The 17,579-nt window shown below is 33.9% G+C and overlaps 2 protein-coding genes across 2 annotated transcripts; both read right to left on the bottom strand.

Moving 5' to 3' along the window:
• Nucleotides 1–709: 709 nt before the first annotated feature.
• LOC120092181 (Pectin lyase-like superfamily protein) lies at nucleotides 710–8,733 on the bottom strand. The gene is made up of 3 exons (XM_039050414.2): nucleotides 7,977–8,733; nucleotides 2,043–2,374; nucleotides 710–1,363 (listed from the first exon to the last, which is right to left on the bottom strand). Exons 1-3 carry the CDS (start codon nucleotides 8,612–8,614, stop codon nucleotides 873–875), a joined length of 1,461 nt encoding a protein of 486 aa, XP_038906342.1. The 5' UTR covers nucleotides 8,615–8,733; the 3' UTR covers nucleotides 710–872.
• A 480-nt stretch (nucleotides 8,734–9,213) lies between these two features.
• On the bottom strand, nucleotides 9,214–14,602 carry LOC120092182 (transcription factor bHLH48-like). The gene is made up of 7 exons (XM_039050415.2): nucleotides 13,391–14,602; nucleotides 13,139–13,258; nucleotides 12,976–13,041; nucleotides 11,073–11,141; nucleotides 10,105–10,176; nucleotides 9,717–9,933; nucleotides 9,214–9,620 (listed from the first exon to the last, which is right to left on the bottom strand). Exons 1-7 carry the CDS (start codon nucleotides 13,928–13,930, stop codon nucleotides 9,583–9,585), a joined length of 1,122 nt encoding a protein of 373 aa, XP_038906343.1. The 5' UTR covers nucleotides 13,931–14,602; the 3' UTR covers nucleotides 9,214–9,582.
• Between the last annotated feature and the right edge of the window lie 2,977 nt (nucleotides 14,603–17,579).

Raw genomic sequence — 17,579 nt, 5'->3', positions numbered from 1 at the left:
TTTATTGTCTCGAATTGTCTACTTAACTCGATCAACCAAAATTTTTCAATATCATTTTGGCATCTTCTATAAAGAAAACTAAAAAATTGAAAATAGGTTGAAGTGAGAAAAAGCAACTGAAAGTGGTTTGATAAAGGACATGAAGAACTCAACCTTTCTTCAAATTGAAAGTGAAATTCACCTTTGATGGTTAAAGAGGCTAGCCATATCAAATAAACATGTGTCATCTTAGGAAAAACTTCCATTCATAAGCTTTCTTCCTTGGTGGAATTGGTTCAAATATTCAGTCGGGACCTTACTTTTTATATTGAAAGTTGGAACTCAAACCATCCAATCTAACTACCCAAAGTCCAATGTTACGATTTAGTTTTGAATTTTTGTTTATAATGATTTACTCTCTATATTTTTAATTGGTAAAAGTTTAGTCCGTAGACTTTAATTTGTAATAATTTAGTTCTTATAGTTGACAAACATTTTTAGATAATATAGACTAAATTGTCACACATCTGAAAATACATAGATAAAATGTCAAAATACCGTAACTATCTCTTAGAAATCTTTTTAGCATTAAGTTTTCATTTTACGTATTATTAAAAATCATACGAACCAACGTAGAAACAATTAAGAGTCTTATTTACTAATTCAAACCATTTTAACCAAATTTCTCAAAATTTCCATCCATCAAAATTTTGTTAAGTGAAATAACCCATTTGCAACAAATGAAAAATACAACTTTTATTGCCAAATAATCAAGTCTAGGAACAGACCATTATGCGGCAAGCTCTTAAGTCTTTGCAGAATACAATTATTCTATTCTATTCACATTTTACTAAAAAAAAAAAAAGGTTAGAATTCAAATAATCCACAAACTCTCATTCACTGAAATAACCAGAATGAAAGTTCGAAAATGAGATGTTATTCACAGTGGAAGGTCTGAAATCCAAAGGATTGTTCCATTGTAATGATCCATCATTATCAGACCAATTCATATCAACATTTTCTAGATTCAATCCTTCAATGTGTTCCATAATCATCCCTGCCATCCCATGTTTAACAAAGCCTTGGCATCCAGGTCTGTAGTCTGCTAAACCACCACCATACTTTGTCCATCTTTTGTAGGTCAGCTTCACGTTGGTGAATCTCAGATTACTTAGAACGCCAGATTTCGATCCTGATAAGAAAACCCCATTTTCGGATTTTGCCGTGATATTTATGAAGCGTATATTTGAGATTGAACCTTCCTTCGATCCTGAATCTCTTGGACAAGTTGTAACGTAAATCGGCTCGGCTCTTCCCCACCATGAGGGATCATAGTATCTTGTAGTGATGTTCATGTTTGAGAATGTAATATCATTTGCACTTCCTGCAGAAGAGAATATTGAAGAGAATTTCATTAAGCTTTTGAAAGATGAATGGTTGGATTTTTTTCCTCCAGTTTTCAGGTTGAATTAGCACATTAAACTTCAGAATCATGTGGTAAGCTAAGAGCTAAGTTCTAGCTGGCATACAACTCTACGGAACATTTCACTCATGGTATGGTATCAATAAGTCTAAGGACATGTTTGGGAGTGATGGCTCAATCATTCAAAAACACTTTTAAACACAAGCAAATGCACTCAAACATTTTTTTTTTTTTTTTTTGAGACAAGAAATTTGATAAATGAAATATCCAAAGAATCCATCAGAAAAGGCTCCTATAGAGATACATGAGGACCAAAGTGACACCCCAATGTAACATAAACCAAGGGGGAGGGGACGACAAAAGGGAGAGAGACGAAAAGATGTAAGTTGGATTGAAAAACTAAAAACATGTTTCGAGTGAATTTTACCCTGACATAAATGATTTTAAATATTTCGAAATCACTCCCAAAGATACCCTGTTATACTCATGTTATGAAGCACAAGACTAGAGTTTCTAAAGTTGTACCATTTACTTCTGGAGGCTTGGAATCTTGTTCTAAAAAGGAGAGCTATAAGCTAAAATGGCTCTCAGAAAGCCTCAAGTTTCTGCATCAGAACTAAGAAGGGAAGCAAGAACTTACCTCCATCACGCAGCTGAAACCCGAGACCTCGATGAGAATCGACAATGGTGATATTGTCAAAGAGCATCCGGGTGAAATTAAACCAACTGGCGCTGCCCAGCTTAATGGCAGAAGATTTAGTTCGTATCCAGCAGTTAGTGGCTGTTAAGTTGAAGACAGGACCATTAGATGTCTTGGGGCAGATTGCATCATCCCCAGTGTCAATTCTACACCTTGTAATGAGCGTATTATTGGAGTCCTCAATATCAATTCCATCGTTGTTGGGTGTATCGAAATCTCCATAAATGGAAACATCTTTAATGACTGTGTTTTCACATCTTACAAGATGCAAGCTGCATAAAATTTCACTTTTAAAACATATTGATAACAAACTCATTTTTAGTTTTTATGTTTTAGCGATAAAAATACAACAAAATTTTCATCTTTTAAGGTACGTTCAATAACAAATTCATTTTTAGTTTATGTTTCTATGTTCATTTTTTCACAATTTCTTTACTACAATACAAAGAAATACTTGTAGTATTCTTAATCAAATTTCAAAGCAAAAACAAGTTTACTATGGTTTCACCATCAATGTGTAAGGGATAATGGGAATATTAATTTGGTTATTGGAAAGGGCAAATTAGTAATTAGATAGTAAGTTTGTTAGAAATTTTAGTAATAAATAGAGGGAGGGGTTGGAGAAAGGTGTGAGTAATTTTGCGGTTCCTTTGGGAAATTGTGAGAGAGAGTAGCCCTCTCGAAAGGTTGTGGTATATTATAATTTCATTATTGATATAGTAATATAAATCTATCTTTTACTATTCTTGTTTGTTCTTTGTGTTCTGAGTGTTTCTTGTTAGGAGGGATCCTAGTACAATAAAAGTATTTCTTAATTTGATAACTCATTCGTATTCATTAGCAATATAGCACAATCAAAGATTCATTGGACACAAATTCAAAGAAAAGGAAAAGCAAACAAGGTATTAAACATAAAATAATGAAACACAAAATTATACACATATTCGTTGAGTTCTAAGGACTGTTGAACAGTGAACACTAAATCAAAAGTGGAAAGCATACAATTCTAAAATTTGAACAAAATGGAGCACAAAATCACACAAATTACAAACCTCTATGGTAACTCAAATTTTCATTTCCTTCTAAAACTGTGACCAAAATCGACATTCAACACCAATATTTCGTTATCTCAGCTCCAAATATTTGTTTCTTGAACATATACTGTAACGATATTAAAATTTAACTCCAAATTATCTTCCTCTAATTGCTAATATAAAAAATGTGCTTGGATTTTCCCCCCTAATTTGAAGTCTAGATGAAGTCAAAAAGATTGGCACCGACAAAGTCAAAGAGAAAACGAAGTCTATGGATGAAGAGATTGAAAATTGATGAATTAGTGAATTTCGACTGAAAACTGATGAATTTTGGTCAGAATTCATCAAATATCACTAGAAATTAACTGAGATTCAAAAGGTTTTTTTCCAGAAAATTCAAATACCCTTGAAATATTTGTTGAAACATTTTTTTTTGAGAGACTATTTTTTGAAACATTAAATAAAATCAACCAAAAAAACTCTCAAATTTAGTCTTAAAGTAAGAATAACTTATGTAAATTCCGATTCTTTTATAGATACAAGTTAATTCAACAACAAATTGACAGCTTTCATTCAATTGGAGAGAATGAGTAAGAAAGTTGTTGGATTAAACACCATTTTGGTCTGGTCATTTAAGATTGGCTTTTCAGCCAAGTGGGAATACATATAGACTTTTGGAAACATTGTTTTAATTGCATTTTTTTTAGAAAAATTTTCCCAGATAGAAAAAATGTTAAACTATTTACAAAAATAGCAAAAAAAAAAGAAAAAAAAAAAAACAAAAAAAAATAGCAAAAAAAAAAAAAAAAAAAAAAAAACACTGATAGACTCTATCAACCTCTATAAAAAAAGATTAAATTTTGCTATTTTGTGTAAATAGTTTCCCTTATTTTTCTATTTTTGAAAATCTCCCTTTTTTTATACTAGCATGTCCCAAACCACAAACTTATCCAATTGCACTTTTAAGATGATGAAAAAACTACAACCAAGATGCACTAGTTTCTTTACCATATATCCCCAAAGCACCAAAAATATTTGGTTGTTTCCATCAACCCCCGTCGAAAGTAGAAGTCTAACATTGTCCTTACCTCTTAAATAAGTTCTACTTCTATCTACAACTAATACGGAGCAAATGCAATTAAAAAAATTCCCTGGGTGCCAAGGCCATGAATACATGCTTGAAGTATCTTCCTACACTTCAAATGAAAAGACTGAACCAAAATCTTTTAATTTGTAGGGTTTCACCAAACTTTGTAACATTTTGTATGATTCTTCTGGTGATCCCCTAACTAGAACTAACGCTTCTTCTCTTGATTTCCATGCCTTAGCTTTAACTAACACCGAATTTATGTCTCATGTCTTTCAAAATGTCTTTTGGCCTATAAGAATAACCAACTTCTTCATATTTCTACTTTATTATATGGCCAAGAACCAATTAGCAACGTGCCTATGGTCATCAGTCTAAATTTCATTGTTACATGTACGAACATTATATTACTTGAAAATCTTAAATATTTCACAACCTTTCAATTTAACACCACCCATTCTCCATTTGCATTTTTCAACAATGCATCTAACTTTGTATAGCTTTTTGGTCGACTTCTTGACCCTAAACCGAAAGTTACATCTAATTGCTAAAAGAGACAACCTCATCATCTTTAAAATTTTCTTAGATAGAAGAATAAGCTTGACTTAGCATGACAATTGAGTTACTTTACGGATGTGGCAAATTAGGACATACTGTATATGGAACATTAGAAGGAAATCTAGAGTTCTACACATGATGATCAAGGACTACATCATCTACTACATGGGGTTCTTCTGAATGATATGCATCAGCATCTGCATCTACTTCCTCTCCATCATCACCTGTTTCCCTCCTGAACCATTCATTAAAATCTTGAGTAACATGGTCCACATCACCCCCCAAGTTATGTGTCACCAAATTGCTAGGCAATGGAATAAGTGATGGGTTCAGGCCAAAATATGTGGGTGTCAATGGAAGGGGCATAGATGTTGATGGAATATCATCTATCTTATAAGTGAATGACCAAGATGTTGATGGGATTTCTTGAGATGGTCACATATATGATGTTTGACACTAAATATAGACGAAATGTTTGGTTACTCGAACGCTTTAGAAAAGTGGATACGTAAAGGGATATTATTATAGAGACTTCTTCCCATGTCAGGAATGTGTGAATGTCTTATTTCTAATGACAAATGCATGATCTTGGACCTCAATTGGAATACACATCTTATTACTACTCATCCAAATGTATACACCTTATCTTATAAACCCAATTTAATTACCTAAAATTTTTAAATGAATAGTATTACAATGGGTGCAAAACAAAACAAAAAAACTAATTAAAAAATTTTCAAAAACTCAATCTTATGCCGGGCAAAAAAACAGATTACATCATTTTTGGTCCCGAATACCCCCAAACATCTTGGGTCATCGGGTATAAAACCAGAACCTATTTTCCCCAACTCCCATTGTTTAAACCCAATTATGGCCCAACCGGGTAAATCAAATGCCCTAGTCTTTGCCATGTTCTTAAAATATGAGGCCCGACTGGGATCCATAATAAAGTTCGAAATTTTGCAAAAATCATTATACAACACATATATTTTGAACTATGCAGACAACATAATGTTAAATGGATGAACTACATATCTTTTTATGTAATGACAAATCATAATGTTGGGGAGTAAAATTTGTGCCAAGAGACAAACGTTTTGTGGAGAGAAATTGATTAAGTTGTGACTGATGATAATGTTGTGAGTACATCTTTTTAGTAAAACATTCAATTAATTGTTAATGGTAGATAAGAATGTTGGTCGATTAATAAGTATATTGTATTTAATGAGGTGAAGAGGATAGAAAAGTAACTAACTATTCCATGTTTTCGGGAATTTCATATGGTTTAGGGGCTCAAATGAAGGGGAAAAAAAAACTAGTATTTAAAAATAATTTTTTTTTTACCTTTTGCTTGCTTCATCACATAGTCAAATTACCATAATAACCTTGAGATGCATACATGGTGGCTTGATCAAGGTTGGCAAAAATCTCTGTGGGTTGGGTCCCCGCCTCGACCAGGGATTATAACCAGGTCTCCAATCGGGGACGGAGCGGGCATGGGGAGGGTATCCTCGCCTTGTCCCCGACCCCGATCTCGCCCCGCTTATATTTTTAATATATATTTGAAATTATTATTTATATATATTATACTTAAAATGAGAAGAATCAAATTAGGGAGCCCATTTAAGGCTCAGGCGCAAACATTTTTCCACTTCACCATTAAACCCTAGCTTTTAGACACCTATTTTCCTTTTCATTATCAGTATCTCGTACCAATACTGCTTCTTGGCTTCTCCTTTCTTACTTCACGGCTTCACCTCAAATTCTAAGTCGTCACCATCCATGAACATTTCCACCGCCGCCAACAGTGGCAAGGGAAGTGTCTTTTCTGCTATTTTTTCCCAACAGTAGCAAGAGAGGTGTGTTTTATGCTATTTTTTCCCCATCATTTGAGTTAATTGTTTCTGTTTTTTCAACCATTCTCTCTCTTCTTTATTTTTCCTCTCTCTCCATCAAGATCTATCGCATTATAACAAATTAAGATTTAAAGATTAATTTTTAAAAGTTGAGTTTAATAAAAACGGAGAGCTTAGTTGGGGTGCCATTAACACTACAGATCGTATACAACGTCACATGCTTTATATGGCTCTTTCTCCCTCCTGATGTCATATGTGTTGTCAACAATCTGAATCTCCGATCCATTTGCTTTTCCACTGTTCTTTTGTTAATTTCTAGACCACGGTTTTGTCTACTTGTGGTTGGTCTTTTACACGCCCTAATTCCATTTCTGACGCGTTGGCTTCGTGGGTCATCCCTTTGGTGGTACAAAGAAGTTGATTTGGTTGGCTCTCTTGCATTCTTTTGGAGTTTATGGAGCGAGAGAAATAGACCTCTTTTTCAAGGATCTTTTTATAACTTCCATCGTTTCATGGACTTTGTTTTATCTATGGCTTTATCTTGGTGTAAAACAAAGCACCCTTTTACACACTTTAATTTATCCTTTTTAGTCTGTAATTGGCGCACACATTTCATCAATGAAATGTTTCTTTTACCAAAAAAATAAAAATAAAAACGGGGATAGGTCTCTACGAGGACTCGATTCCCTGACGGAGATAGGTCTCTGAGAATCCCCATCTCCTTCCCCGACTTCAATTCACGGGAATGGGAATGGGGAGTGCTCCCTCGCCCCGGCCCCGTTATCAACCCTTCATGATACTTACGCAAGCTACTTGATTCTCACTCTAGTTCTTGTTTTTTTCTTAAGATTTTTTGTAGATATTTTTTTTTTCAAAATACAATTGATATAAATATCTTTTTACAAAACACGTGATATTTTTTCACTCATTCAATTTTTTTACAACAAAATTTTAAGAAAATGAGAACTAGGGTGAGTATCGGGTAGCTAAAATGAGTATCAAGTAGCTAGAGTGAGTACCGAGTAGTTAGACCACCACGTGTTTGTCAAGATTGTTATAATAATTTAACCATGTGATGAAATAAGCAAAAGGTTAAAAGATAAATACCAAATTTTCCATGCTTACATCACTTTTCATCTTCAAGGCTTCAAAAAACGGTTTTTTCAAAATGGTCTATTTTCCAAACTAAAACTTGGAAGAGGCTATAATTATCAATTTCTTCTAAACAAGACAAAGTAGTTTCATTTTTCAAAATATAAACTTGAGGGGTTATAATTGCAAATTTCCCACAAATAATAAAAAAAATGATGTGAGAGAGAGAGAGGAGAGAAGATCGCACCACCAGTGAGCAGGCTGATTGAAGCTAACATTGGAAACCCTAACATTGTTGGAGCCGATGAACCCAACCAGATCCGGCCTGCACTCGTCGCCATAGCACGCCCCAGTTTTGTTCCAACTCACCATCACATTCTTCCTTTTATCAAACTTCTCCACAAATTTCAGCCCCTGCCCATCCACCGTACCTCCGCCGCTGATCCCGACGTCGCTCGCGTTCTCCGCCACTACCGCGTACCACCTCGACGAATCCGCCGGATAGTCCTCCATCTTCGTCCCGGCGAGCACGGTGGCGCCGGGCTGGATGTCCAGTACGACGCCAGATCGAAGCCAGATCGTCGCCGTCAGGTACGTTCCTGGCGGAAACTTGACGTAGCAGCGAGAAGGCGAAGGACAGCTGTTGATGGCGGACTGGATGGCGGCGGTGTCATAGTGGAGGCCGTCGCCGATGGCTCCGAAGTCGGTGACGGAAAAGGAGGTTGGTCGGCGGGGAAGTCGAATGGAGGGAATGGCGCAGTGTGAATGGATGATGAGAAGGAAGAAGAAGAAGAGTTGAATGGTGTTCGGCGTCTTCATCGCTTCCCCTTTTGGTTTGGTGTATGGACGAAAGCCACTTTGTTCGAAATTTATGAATAATTGCATTTATTTTATTTCTTTGAGTTGAATAAACTAGCGTTTATTGTATTTATACATGTGGATAAGGAAGGAGTAACATTAATTAATGTATATATTATAAGTTAAAATTATGCAAAGTTACATTCAAACTACTCGTTGATTTTTCAAAATTACTAGAGTAATAAAAACCTCTACAACCTAAATACTGCCACACTCATCTCAAGTTCTAATTTTCATTAAAACAAAATTTAAGGTATTTCTACTAATTACGTAATCAAAGAGTAAAATTCTGAGGTATTTTTATAATTTACCCCATAATATATAGTTAAGAAACTAAGATGATGTCATTTGATTCAATTCTAATGTAGACCCATTGAACAATAACAATATTCAATATTTTATATGTGACACGAATACACATCATTATCAAGCTAAACCATTAGTCAATTCGAGTATAAAACGACAATTACCATCTCAAATTGGGGAAGGCAAGTAGGGTTGGGTTGAGATTCATGGCGTTAAGCTTCTTTGTGTTTTTGTATTTGACCCTCTCCAAATGAAAATGAAAAAATGACAATAATGAGAGGTTGAAAAGACACTGGCAGAACAAAGTTTGCACAAATAAGTGGAGTAAGAACATGGGTCAAGTAGCAATCACTTTAACAATTGCAATCACAATCAATACAATTTTAATCAGCCAATCTCAGTATTAGCTTGAAAAGAGCCTCCAAATTAGTATACACATAAAAATTCAGATATTAAGAATTGGAGATACCAACATTCCTCTTTGGTTGTTTGTTGTTGATAGCAATCTGGTTTCCAACCAAGTCGACGCTCGGCTCTCAACTTGATAATTAGAGAGAACCTTGGAGAAGAAGAACCAGTTGAAAGCTGAGGAAGATTCTCTACTTCTCTGCTAACTGCTATTACTATTATTATATATATGGCTATATACACTACTTGGCTACAAGTAAAACAATTATCATGTTTGCTCTTCAGAGCTCCATCTTCAATTGATTTGAGTGCAGAGATGCTGTTTCATGACAGTAATATCAACTTAGTTTTCATTCTCATATTTAGGCTCAATTCAATGACACACTAGTTTTGTTATTTTCTAAGAGTTTCTTACCTGAATTTGCTGAAGAGTCATAACTTAAAAGAGAGTTTTCAGGAGTACTGAAATTATGATGATTATTATGTTCATCCCTCGCCCAGGCTTGCTGGTTAACTGAAACATCGAAATGCCATTGGGGTTGATATTGTTGTCTTGTTCCACTTACAGGGATTTCTGGCCATATCAATGGTGTTACCATTGTCGGAAAGTTGCTCTCGAGTACAGGTTCGTTCTGAAATTTCAGTAGACAATAACATGACAGAAGTTAAATTTCAGTAGCTAGTTTACAGAGACTTGTAGAACAAAGTGTAAATTTCCTCCCAACCTCACTCTTTCTCCCTCTCTTATAGACACACCCACAGAAAAGCTGACAAAGAAAAGAAGCAGAAGTACTGATACTTACTTCTGCAGCCAATATGCTATCAATATTGAAATCAACTCTGGGGTTAACTGCTGCAAGCCTCATTGACAAGAACTGAAACACAGCAAGCTCAACAGAGTTGGTTCATATAAAAAATAGATGGTTCAACCTTCAAGCAAGCGGTTCAATAACTACCATGCTTAATATGATAGATTTTACCATGCTCTTCATTGAGTTTTCATCTTCAAATTTACATGGGTGGAAAATAAAAAAATAAAAAAATAAAAAATAAAAAACTACACCAGTATCACATAATAGAATATGAATTAAACCTACAAGCAGATGAGAAAAATCCTATGCTTCCTGAAGCCAACTTCTTTGAAATTTAAAGTTAGTGCCATGGAGATTTTAGATTTTCCAATTGATGCTAGAAACCTAAAATAAAAATCTGATGAAACGTAGGGATGTTTGATTCCACAATACATGTTACAATACTGTCATTGCTAAAGAAAGTTACTAAAAAGCCATGCAGCAACTTTTGCGAAACGAAAGCCATGTGACTATGTGTCACAGGATTAAACGTGGTGGGACACTAAGACATTCAAGAATCAAAACAATGGGATAGGCAAAGATCTATATCAACGACCACTGACTTGGGAGAAAACTATAACCATTAGAGTTGATTATAAAATTACTAAATGAGTATATTACCTTTTCAAAAAAAGCAAAAAGATACATTGAAAAAAAGACACTGGTTGACAATTCTCATGGAGCTTACACATTAGCCTATAGAATTTCAGCTTGACTTTCAAGTAATGTTCACATAAAAATTGTTCAACATTTCTTTTTACAGAGTTATGGCTAATACGTACAATTCCACAATGAGTCGTTTATTTATCTAGGAAAAAGTTTCTTACATTTCTCATTTCTATTTTCTACCCAATCAAATTCACGGAAGCTTAAGGCATTTTGTCTCAATCTAAAATTTATTGAAGTAGTTAGATTCTGACCTCCACTTGACGCTGCAGTGATTGTACATGGTTGATGATTTCATCCAACACTAGGGCTGTACCTGAGATCTACACAGAGAGGGAGGAAGAAAGAAAGAAAGAAAGAAAGAAAGAAAATCAGTGTCTAACTTGCAGGGTGCTTAATTGCATTTGACAGTAATAGATTAATAGTCAACAGCCAAGTGCTTAATTGCATTAGTTCCATCACTGGTCGAGTAAAAGAAGTATTATGCCTCTACCAATCCAATTAAAATCTTAATTTAGAACACGGGAGATTCATTTTCTTTTTCTTTTATTGTATAAAGGTACTGTTTGGAAATGTTGACATTTTATGATAGGCACAATCATAAAAAGCATTAATGTCTATTATCATAGGAGTCCAATAATTTGATTTGACAGCCATGCTTTAGCCAGACTAACTTGAGCTGTTTCAGCACTTAATAAAGTAAAATTTCTTGGCATGATAATATCCACAAAAATAAAAGGGCCCAACATGAACTGAATAAAATTAACAAATAGACTTTACCAAAAAGCAATAAAAACAGACAGTTGTGATGTTCAAACATTATTATGTATTAAATCTAAACATATAATCTCAATCATTCATGGAAAAGATATGCAGGAGCAGATTCTTGTAGAAATATTTATAATAAAAAAAAAATCCAAATTTTATAGTCGGAACCACTGGTCCCCGGACCTTATCCTACAAACTATTAAGTGTGCATGATTATCAGGAGTTCAGCAAAATTAAAGTTCCGAGTGCTGTAATTGTGCCTTGAAGTGTAATTTTAAACTTAGATTAGACATATATACACACCATCTAATCTGATGACATTAATTATCAAGTAAACATATAATCTTCCTCTTTCTACTTCTGAATCTTCAGAAGATATTGATTGTGGTTTAATCACATGAAAATTAACCATTGAGGTAAGGTCGGTCTCAATCCCTTCATTACAAAACGTCTCACAATTCGTTGACAATAAAAACAAAACTCAACTTGCTCTGTATTGGCTATTCTCAAATCAATCTTTAAAAGCTAAAGGGATGGATATTTTCTAAAGACTCTCACGTTTTCATATCCCTGAGAAGTTAGGTGAAGGGAAGTTTGGTATATATGCATATACTCTGCTGATAGAAGTTGCTCTTCTGTCATCCTATATTCGTCACCCAATTTATGATGGATGCCTAACTCAAAACAGATGGAGAGTACTATGGACCCTCAAAAGAGAATCAACAAGCCAACAAGCAAATGGGACCCTTCTGATTCGACATGCCCACTATAGATGTCCCCCAACTGCTTCAAGGCAACTCCAGCTAGCATTCCTTTGGGACTAAATTTTCCAGCCAATCAAATTGAAAATTGCTGAGGTTTCAAGCAATCTCAGGGATGTAAAAGAAAATATCAAGCACTGATGAGTGGAATGGAGGATAAAGTTGACTACCAATTTTTAATAATTTGAGCTCTTCCAAGCCAAAATAAACAAGTAACATCTAAAATTCATCTTCCCACTTCTCAAAGTTATCGGCCGAACTCATACAAGTTTTTCACCTCAAGTCTCCAAGTCCAAGTAAAAGGATAAACCCACATAGTAATTTTTCTTTTTCTTTTTTTAATTTTAAAAATTGGGTTCCTGTTAGATGCAAAATGAAGGCAAGAAAGAGAAAAAAAATCTGGAATGAAGATAAAGAAAAAGACCCACAGTGCACTTCCCTTGGCTCAAAAGCAACCACTTTATTGCAGAAAAGGTGACAATGACAAAAACCGTTATTAAAGCTCATAATCCAAAAACCGTAATTCCACTTTTTGGCAGACAATTAGACAGAAATCATAATAAAACTCCACAGATCTCAATCAAGAGAATTTAATTATGATAAAGACTGCATAACTACGAAGACTAACCTTATTGCAACCAGGGACCAGTTCTTGAAGTAGCTTCATCCGAGCATTAATTTTCTCTCTCCTTGCCTTTGGAAACCAAAAAGCAAATGAACAAAATTAAGTGTTAATTTTGCACAATTAATCGAAAATTAACCCTTAAATACAGATTAATTAACAAAATTACTCGTTCTGCAAGGCTATGGCTGTCTGTAGCTTGACCACGGCGAGCTCGGACATGAACATAAGGAAGCTTTTCGGCATCCTCGTTGCTTTCGTTCTTGCTCTTCTTTGTTGACCCTTTTCCCTAAATTGATTGAAGATTGTAATTAATTGAAATTCAAACATGGAAATTGCTGAAGTACCATAGAAACCCAAACCCTAGATTTCTTCTTCGTTTTTATTTTCTTTTCTTTCGGAATTATTGGTTACTGATTACCTTTTTCTCGCGCTCCTTCCTCTTCGCCGATCTCTGGTTCATGTTCTCCACCGTCGGATCGGAGATTAAAGTCTGCAAGGGATTAGGGTTCGAATCGGTTTCAGTAGTGGGCTCGTTCTTCACCTTCTCCAAATTCACACTCGAATTCAACGGCACTGAACTTGTCGTTTCCGGCGAATGCTCTTCGGCCAAGACCGAGAGCTTGGCAGCCCGTTCAATTAGAGCCGAGTTAGTCGGGAAGGTCAAATTGCAATTGAAGGCACTGAAGTAGGGTTTCGGAACGTCTTTGATACAGTGGTGAACGGAATCATCGTTCACAACAGCCGCCGTCGCGGCACCGTCAGAATCCGGCGAGTGGAGTAGCTCTAAAGCCTGCGTCGCCGGAAGTTCCAGAAGTGCCGTGAAGGAGCTAGCATTTTCCGGCGGAATCGTCATCAACCCCTGAATTTCTTCGCAGAATTGAAGCGACTCAAGTCCAGTATCATCCGATTGACGCCCGATTGGACTGGATCCACCTACAGTCCCTACTTTAATCTCCATTTATAGCAACAACAACTTCACAATTCACCAAATCACTTCCAAATTTAGCAACAACCCACCTCAAATTCCCAAAAGAAAATCGTATTCAACAACCCAAATTCCCCTTTCACGGAATTCCCAGTAAAACCCAACTCCTCAAATGTGGGATTGCAAACCCAGTCGATCAATCAAAGGGGAAATGGAGGTGAATCAAAGAGAAATAGCAACTGGGGTTGAAGGAAAAGAGTGTTTTCGTTTAAAGCTAAGATGTATTAATGAGAAGAAAAAGGGAAATTAAAGGTGGTGCTTCAATGGCGGCCAATCTACTTCCTTTCTTCTTCGTCTTAAATCAGTCTATCTTCCCAAGAGATTACTTCTCGAGCCCATTTGAAGTATAGCGAAAGCAACGTTGCTTGGTGGTACCGTTCAACTTGGACTGCATAATTATACGCAAAACCGAGTAATTCTTTATAAAGATCGGAAAGAAATTGAAGAAAGGAAATGAGAGAAAAATGGTTTCTCTACGGTTTTTTACTCTCTACGGTTCCTCTCTGATGATGTAGACTTTCGGATGGACCACCAACAGAAATTTTTGTCCCCCTTTTTTTTTTAATTTCATTTTCTTTCATTTCTCTTTTTTAGTTAATCTTCAATTTCCTTTTCTCAATTTTTAGCCACTTATTTTTGGATTACATTTTTTCATTTCGATCAAAGAAGATGAAATATATTTATTTTTTTGTCGTGTGGATTGTGAACAGATCCATTCGTCTATGACGATACCGAATAGGATTTTCAGGCCTTGATTAGTTTAATTTGTAATGAAATAAATAACATTGAAGTCTTTGATTTTACATTGACGAGAGAAAAAAAAAAGAATATCTTAGATATTATGATTTGATGTTGATACTCATATTATGGTCCACTAATGGAATCGGATCGATTTCTATTTATATATAATTAATTATGTTAATTTCTTAGGCTTTTTATAGATTTTGTTGCATTAGTTATGTCCAATATAATTGTGACAAGTATACATTGATTAGAAGAATTGAAAAATATAGAGTAAAATGTGCATAAAACTTAAATAAATTTTAAAATATGGATAGTTGGTTGATAAACCTATAAATATGTTGATAATTATGTGAACCGTAAGTTGACTTAATATTTTCAACTTTTTAAGTCATTTTATCAAAAGTAGATTAATATATTTTTTTAATTTTGACTAATAAAGGGAGAATAAATTGATGGAGGAGAAAATATAGTCATGATAATGTGAATTGTGTTCCCCTTCCAACTTTTTAAACATAGATGGACAAAAACTATTCATTCTCAATTAATCAAATGACTTACCAATAATTAAATTATCTATATTTAAATAATATTTCCCTTAAGCTTCTCGAAGTTCGATGAAAGACAAATATTGCACTTAGATAGTATGAAAGTATTTATGTGGCCAGATATATTTACCAAGATTATTTAACTTTCTAACTATCATGATTATAAGAAAATACATTTTGATGTAAGTAACATGATGTTCTGACACAATACAATAATAATATCAATGGTCAATATATTGCAAATAGTATATAAACTATCATTCTCTCTTTTCAGAGGCGACAAAATTAGTCAAGTTAGTAAATCGATCACCACAACAAATAAAAAAGAAAGAAAGAAAGAAAGAGAATACGATACTGGTGATACTAATTCGCCTAAACTTAGGACTAAGTAAATCTAGTCTTATTAATCTACAAATAAAACTCTAACGGGAGAGATTACAAATGACATTCACGCTCACTTTACAAATTATCATTAAAAAATCTTGACAATGACTACTTTGATTTATAAGTACTACAACCAAGTAACTTAGGTTATAATTTGCAACAATAAATCAGGAAAAAAACCACTATTGCACACACAAAAACTTGTAAAGGAATTTAAAAAAAAAAAAAAAATCAAAGTCAAGCTTTTGTGACATGTCGTAATTTTCTAACGCCTCAATCCCACGTAAATTGCTTTTCGTCAAATTGTGTTCTTTTGCATCAAATTTGAGTTCTTGCAATAATAGTGTTAAAATGATACTATGTATATAAGTAGCGTTATTCGTCACTTCTTGCGACAAACATCATAGTATACCTCTTCTGACCATATATATACTTTGTAGTACTATTTTATTTCTACAATCCAACATAACATCTCTTAATTAATCGAGTTTATAATATGTTATTTTTCGCTTCACAAATGAGGGGGAAAAAAGATGGAAATATTAGATCTTAAGGAGAAAAGAGAAAAGAGAAAAGAAAGCAATTGGCAGTGAGGCAAACCAGCTATGGAAAATGAAATAGACAACGTTGAGGGAGGGAGTATTAAATTATCAGATGACACGTGTACAAAGTTCATTGGAAGAAGGCACGTGTGTGGACCATGACACGTGTGAACTTGTGAGCTCCACAAAGAAGAAAATGTCAGGGCAATTGGTTTTGGCAAAATTAGTCATTATCTAACCTTTTTGTCTCCTAATTAATCAAGTTTGCTCTTTATTAGTAATCACTCCCCTTTAATTGGATCTTACTATCTCCAGCTCATCATTTTCTTTTCAAGGTCCAATTATAATAAATGGGTCAAAATACATCACTTTCTTGTACAAATACCAAGGAAAATCTGCTAAAATTTGTTGATTATGTCATTAAAAATTAAATTACTATAATTTTAAATTTATTTTAAATTTACTCCTTATTTGATAAAACTTTATAAATGATTTTTATAATTTGATAAAATTCTCAAATTCTTTGAAAAGTTCTATCCAACTGTAATGACTATATGAGATCTCATAAGGATTAAATTCTAATTATAAATCATAAGGAATAAATTTTAACTTTTTTTCGAATTATAGGAACTAAATATGTAAATTAACTATCATTAAATTATTGAGTTGTGTAATATTGTTCAAGTGGGTATGTAAGAGTTTGATTATAGTAGGATTGAGTTTCATGTTAAATAATATTTTAGTGATATTTAAACATGTGTTCAATTATATTAGTGACGTAAACATATCATAAGGCATCGCCTTTTTATTAAAAAGTATTGACAATTTTCTTACTAAATACGTCCTAATTGAAAACAAGTACATTAAAGAGAAATTTATGAAGTTTAAGAGATTAAAGATGAACTTAATAATTACTTTAGATTAGGTAACATATAATATATTTAGCCCAAAACCAATCATTAAGAATTTTACTTGGGAATAAATAAAATAGTTTTTTTTTTCCAAAATGAGTGATAGTATAAAACTAAATATTGGTATTAGCTTCATTTGGGTTTAGGGATCAACATTTATCATTAAATGCCTAAAGATTTTGTAGTAATTTGGACAAGAATTCAAACAACAATTACTTGTTCTACATCTTTGTTTCAGCTAAGTTTATTTGCATATTTTCTGCTATTATTTCACTACATCAAGGATAAGATATAGAAATTTGAACATTCGATTTCAAAAGAAGAAGAACGTATCAATTATTTTAAAATATGCTCATATTGACCAATTCAAAATCCATGAAGACGTGATTATTTTAACTTTTTCCCTTTTAATCTCTTTTCGCCTTCCTTATTTCCATTAAATTAATTAGCCTCACAAACTTTTTAAATGTGAAGATAAGAAAATTTAATTCGATAT

The sequence above is a fragment of the Benincasa hispida genome, chromosome 11 (genome assembly GCF_027475165.1).
Source record: "Benincasa hispida cultivar pf3 chromosome 11, pf3_genome.v1.1, whole genome shotgun sequence".
NCBI lineage: Eukaryota > Viridiplantae > Streptophyta > Magnoliopsida > Cucurbitales > Cucurbitaceae > Benincasa > Benincasa hispida.
This window is presented reverse-complemented; position numbering and strand designations above follow the sequence as displayed.

Coding starts and splice junctions, on each gene's coding strand:
- LOC120092182 (XM_039050415.2), bottom strand. CDS start 13,930: ATGGAGATTAAAGTAGGGACTGTAGGTGGATCCAGTCCAATCGGGCGT. Junction 10,177..11,072: donor CACTGCAGCGTCAAGTGGAG/GTCAGAATCTAA, acceptor GCTGTGTTTCAG/TTCTTGTCAATGAGGCTTGC. Junction 9,934..10,104: donor ATAGCATATTGGCTGCAGAA/GTAAGTATCAGT, acceptor CTGAAATTTCAG/AACGAACCTGTACTCGAGAG.
- LOC120092181 (XM_039050414.2), bottom strand. CDS start 8,614: ATGCAATTATTCATAAATTTCGAACAAAGTGGCTTTCGTCCATACACC. Junction 2,375..7,976: donor AATCAGCCTGCTCACTGGTG/GTGCGATCTTCT, acceptor AATTTTATGCAG/CTTGCATCTTGTAAGATGTG. Junction 1,364..2,042: donor GTTTCAGCTGCGTGATGGAG/GTAAGTTCTTGC, acceptor TCTCTTCTGCAG/GAAGTGCAAATGATATTACA.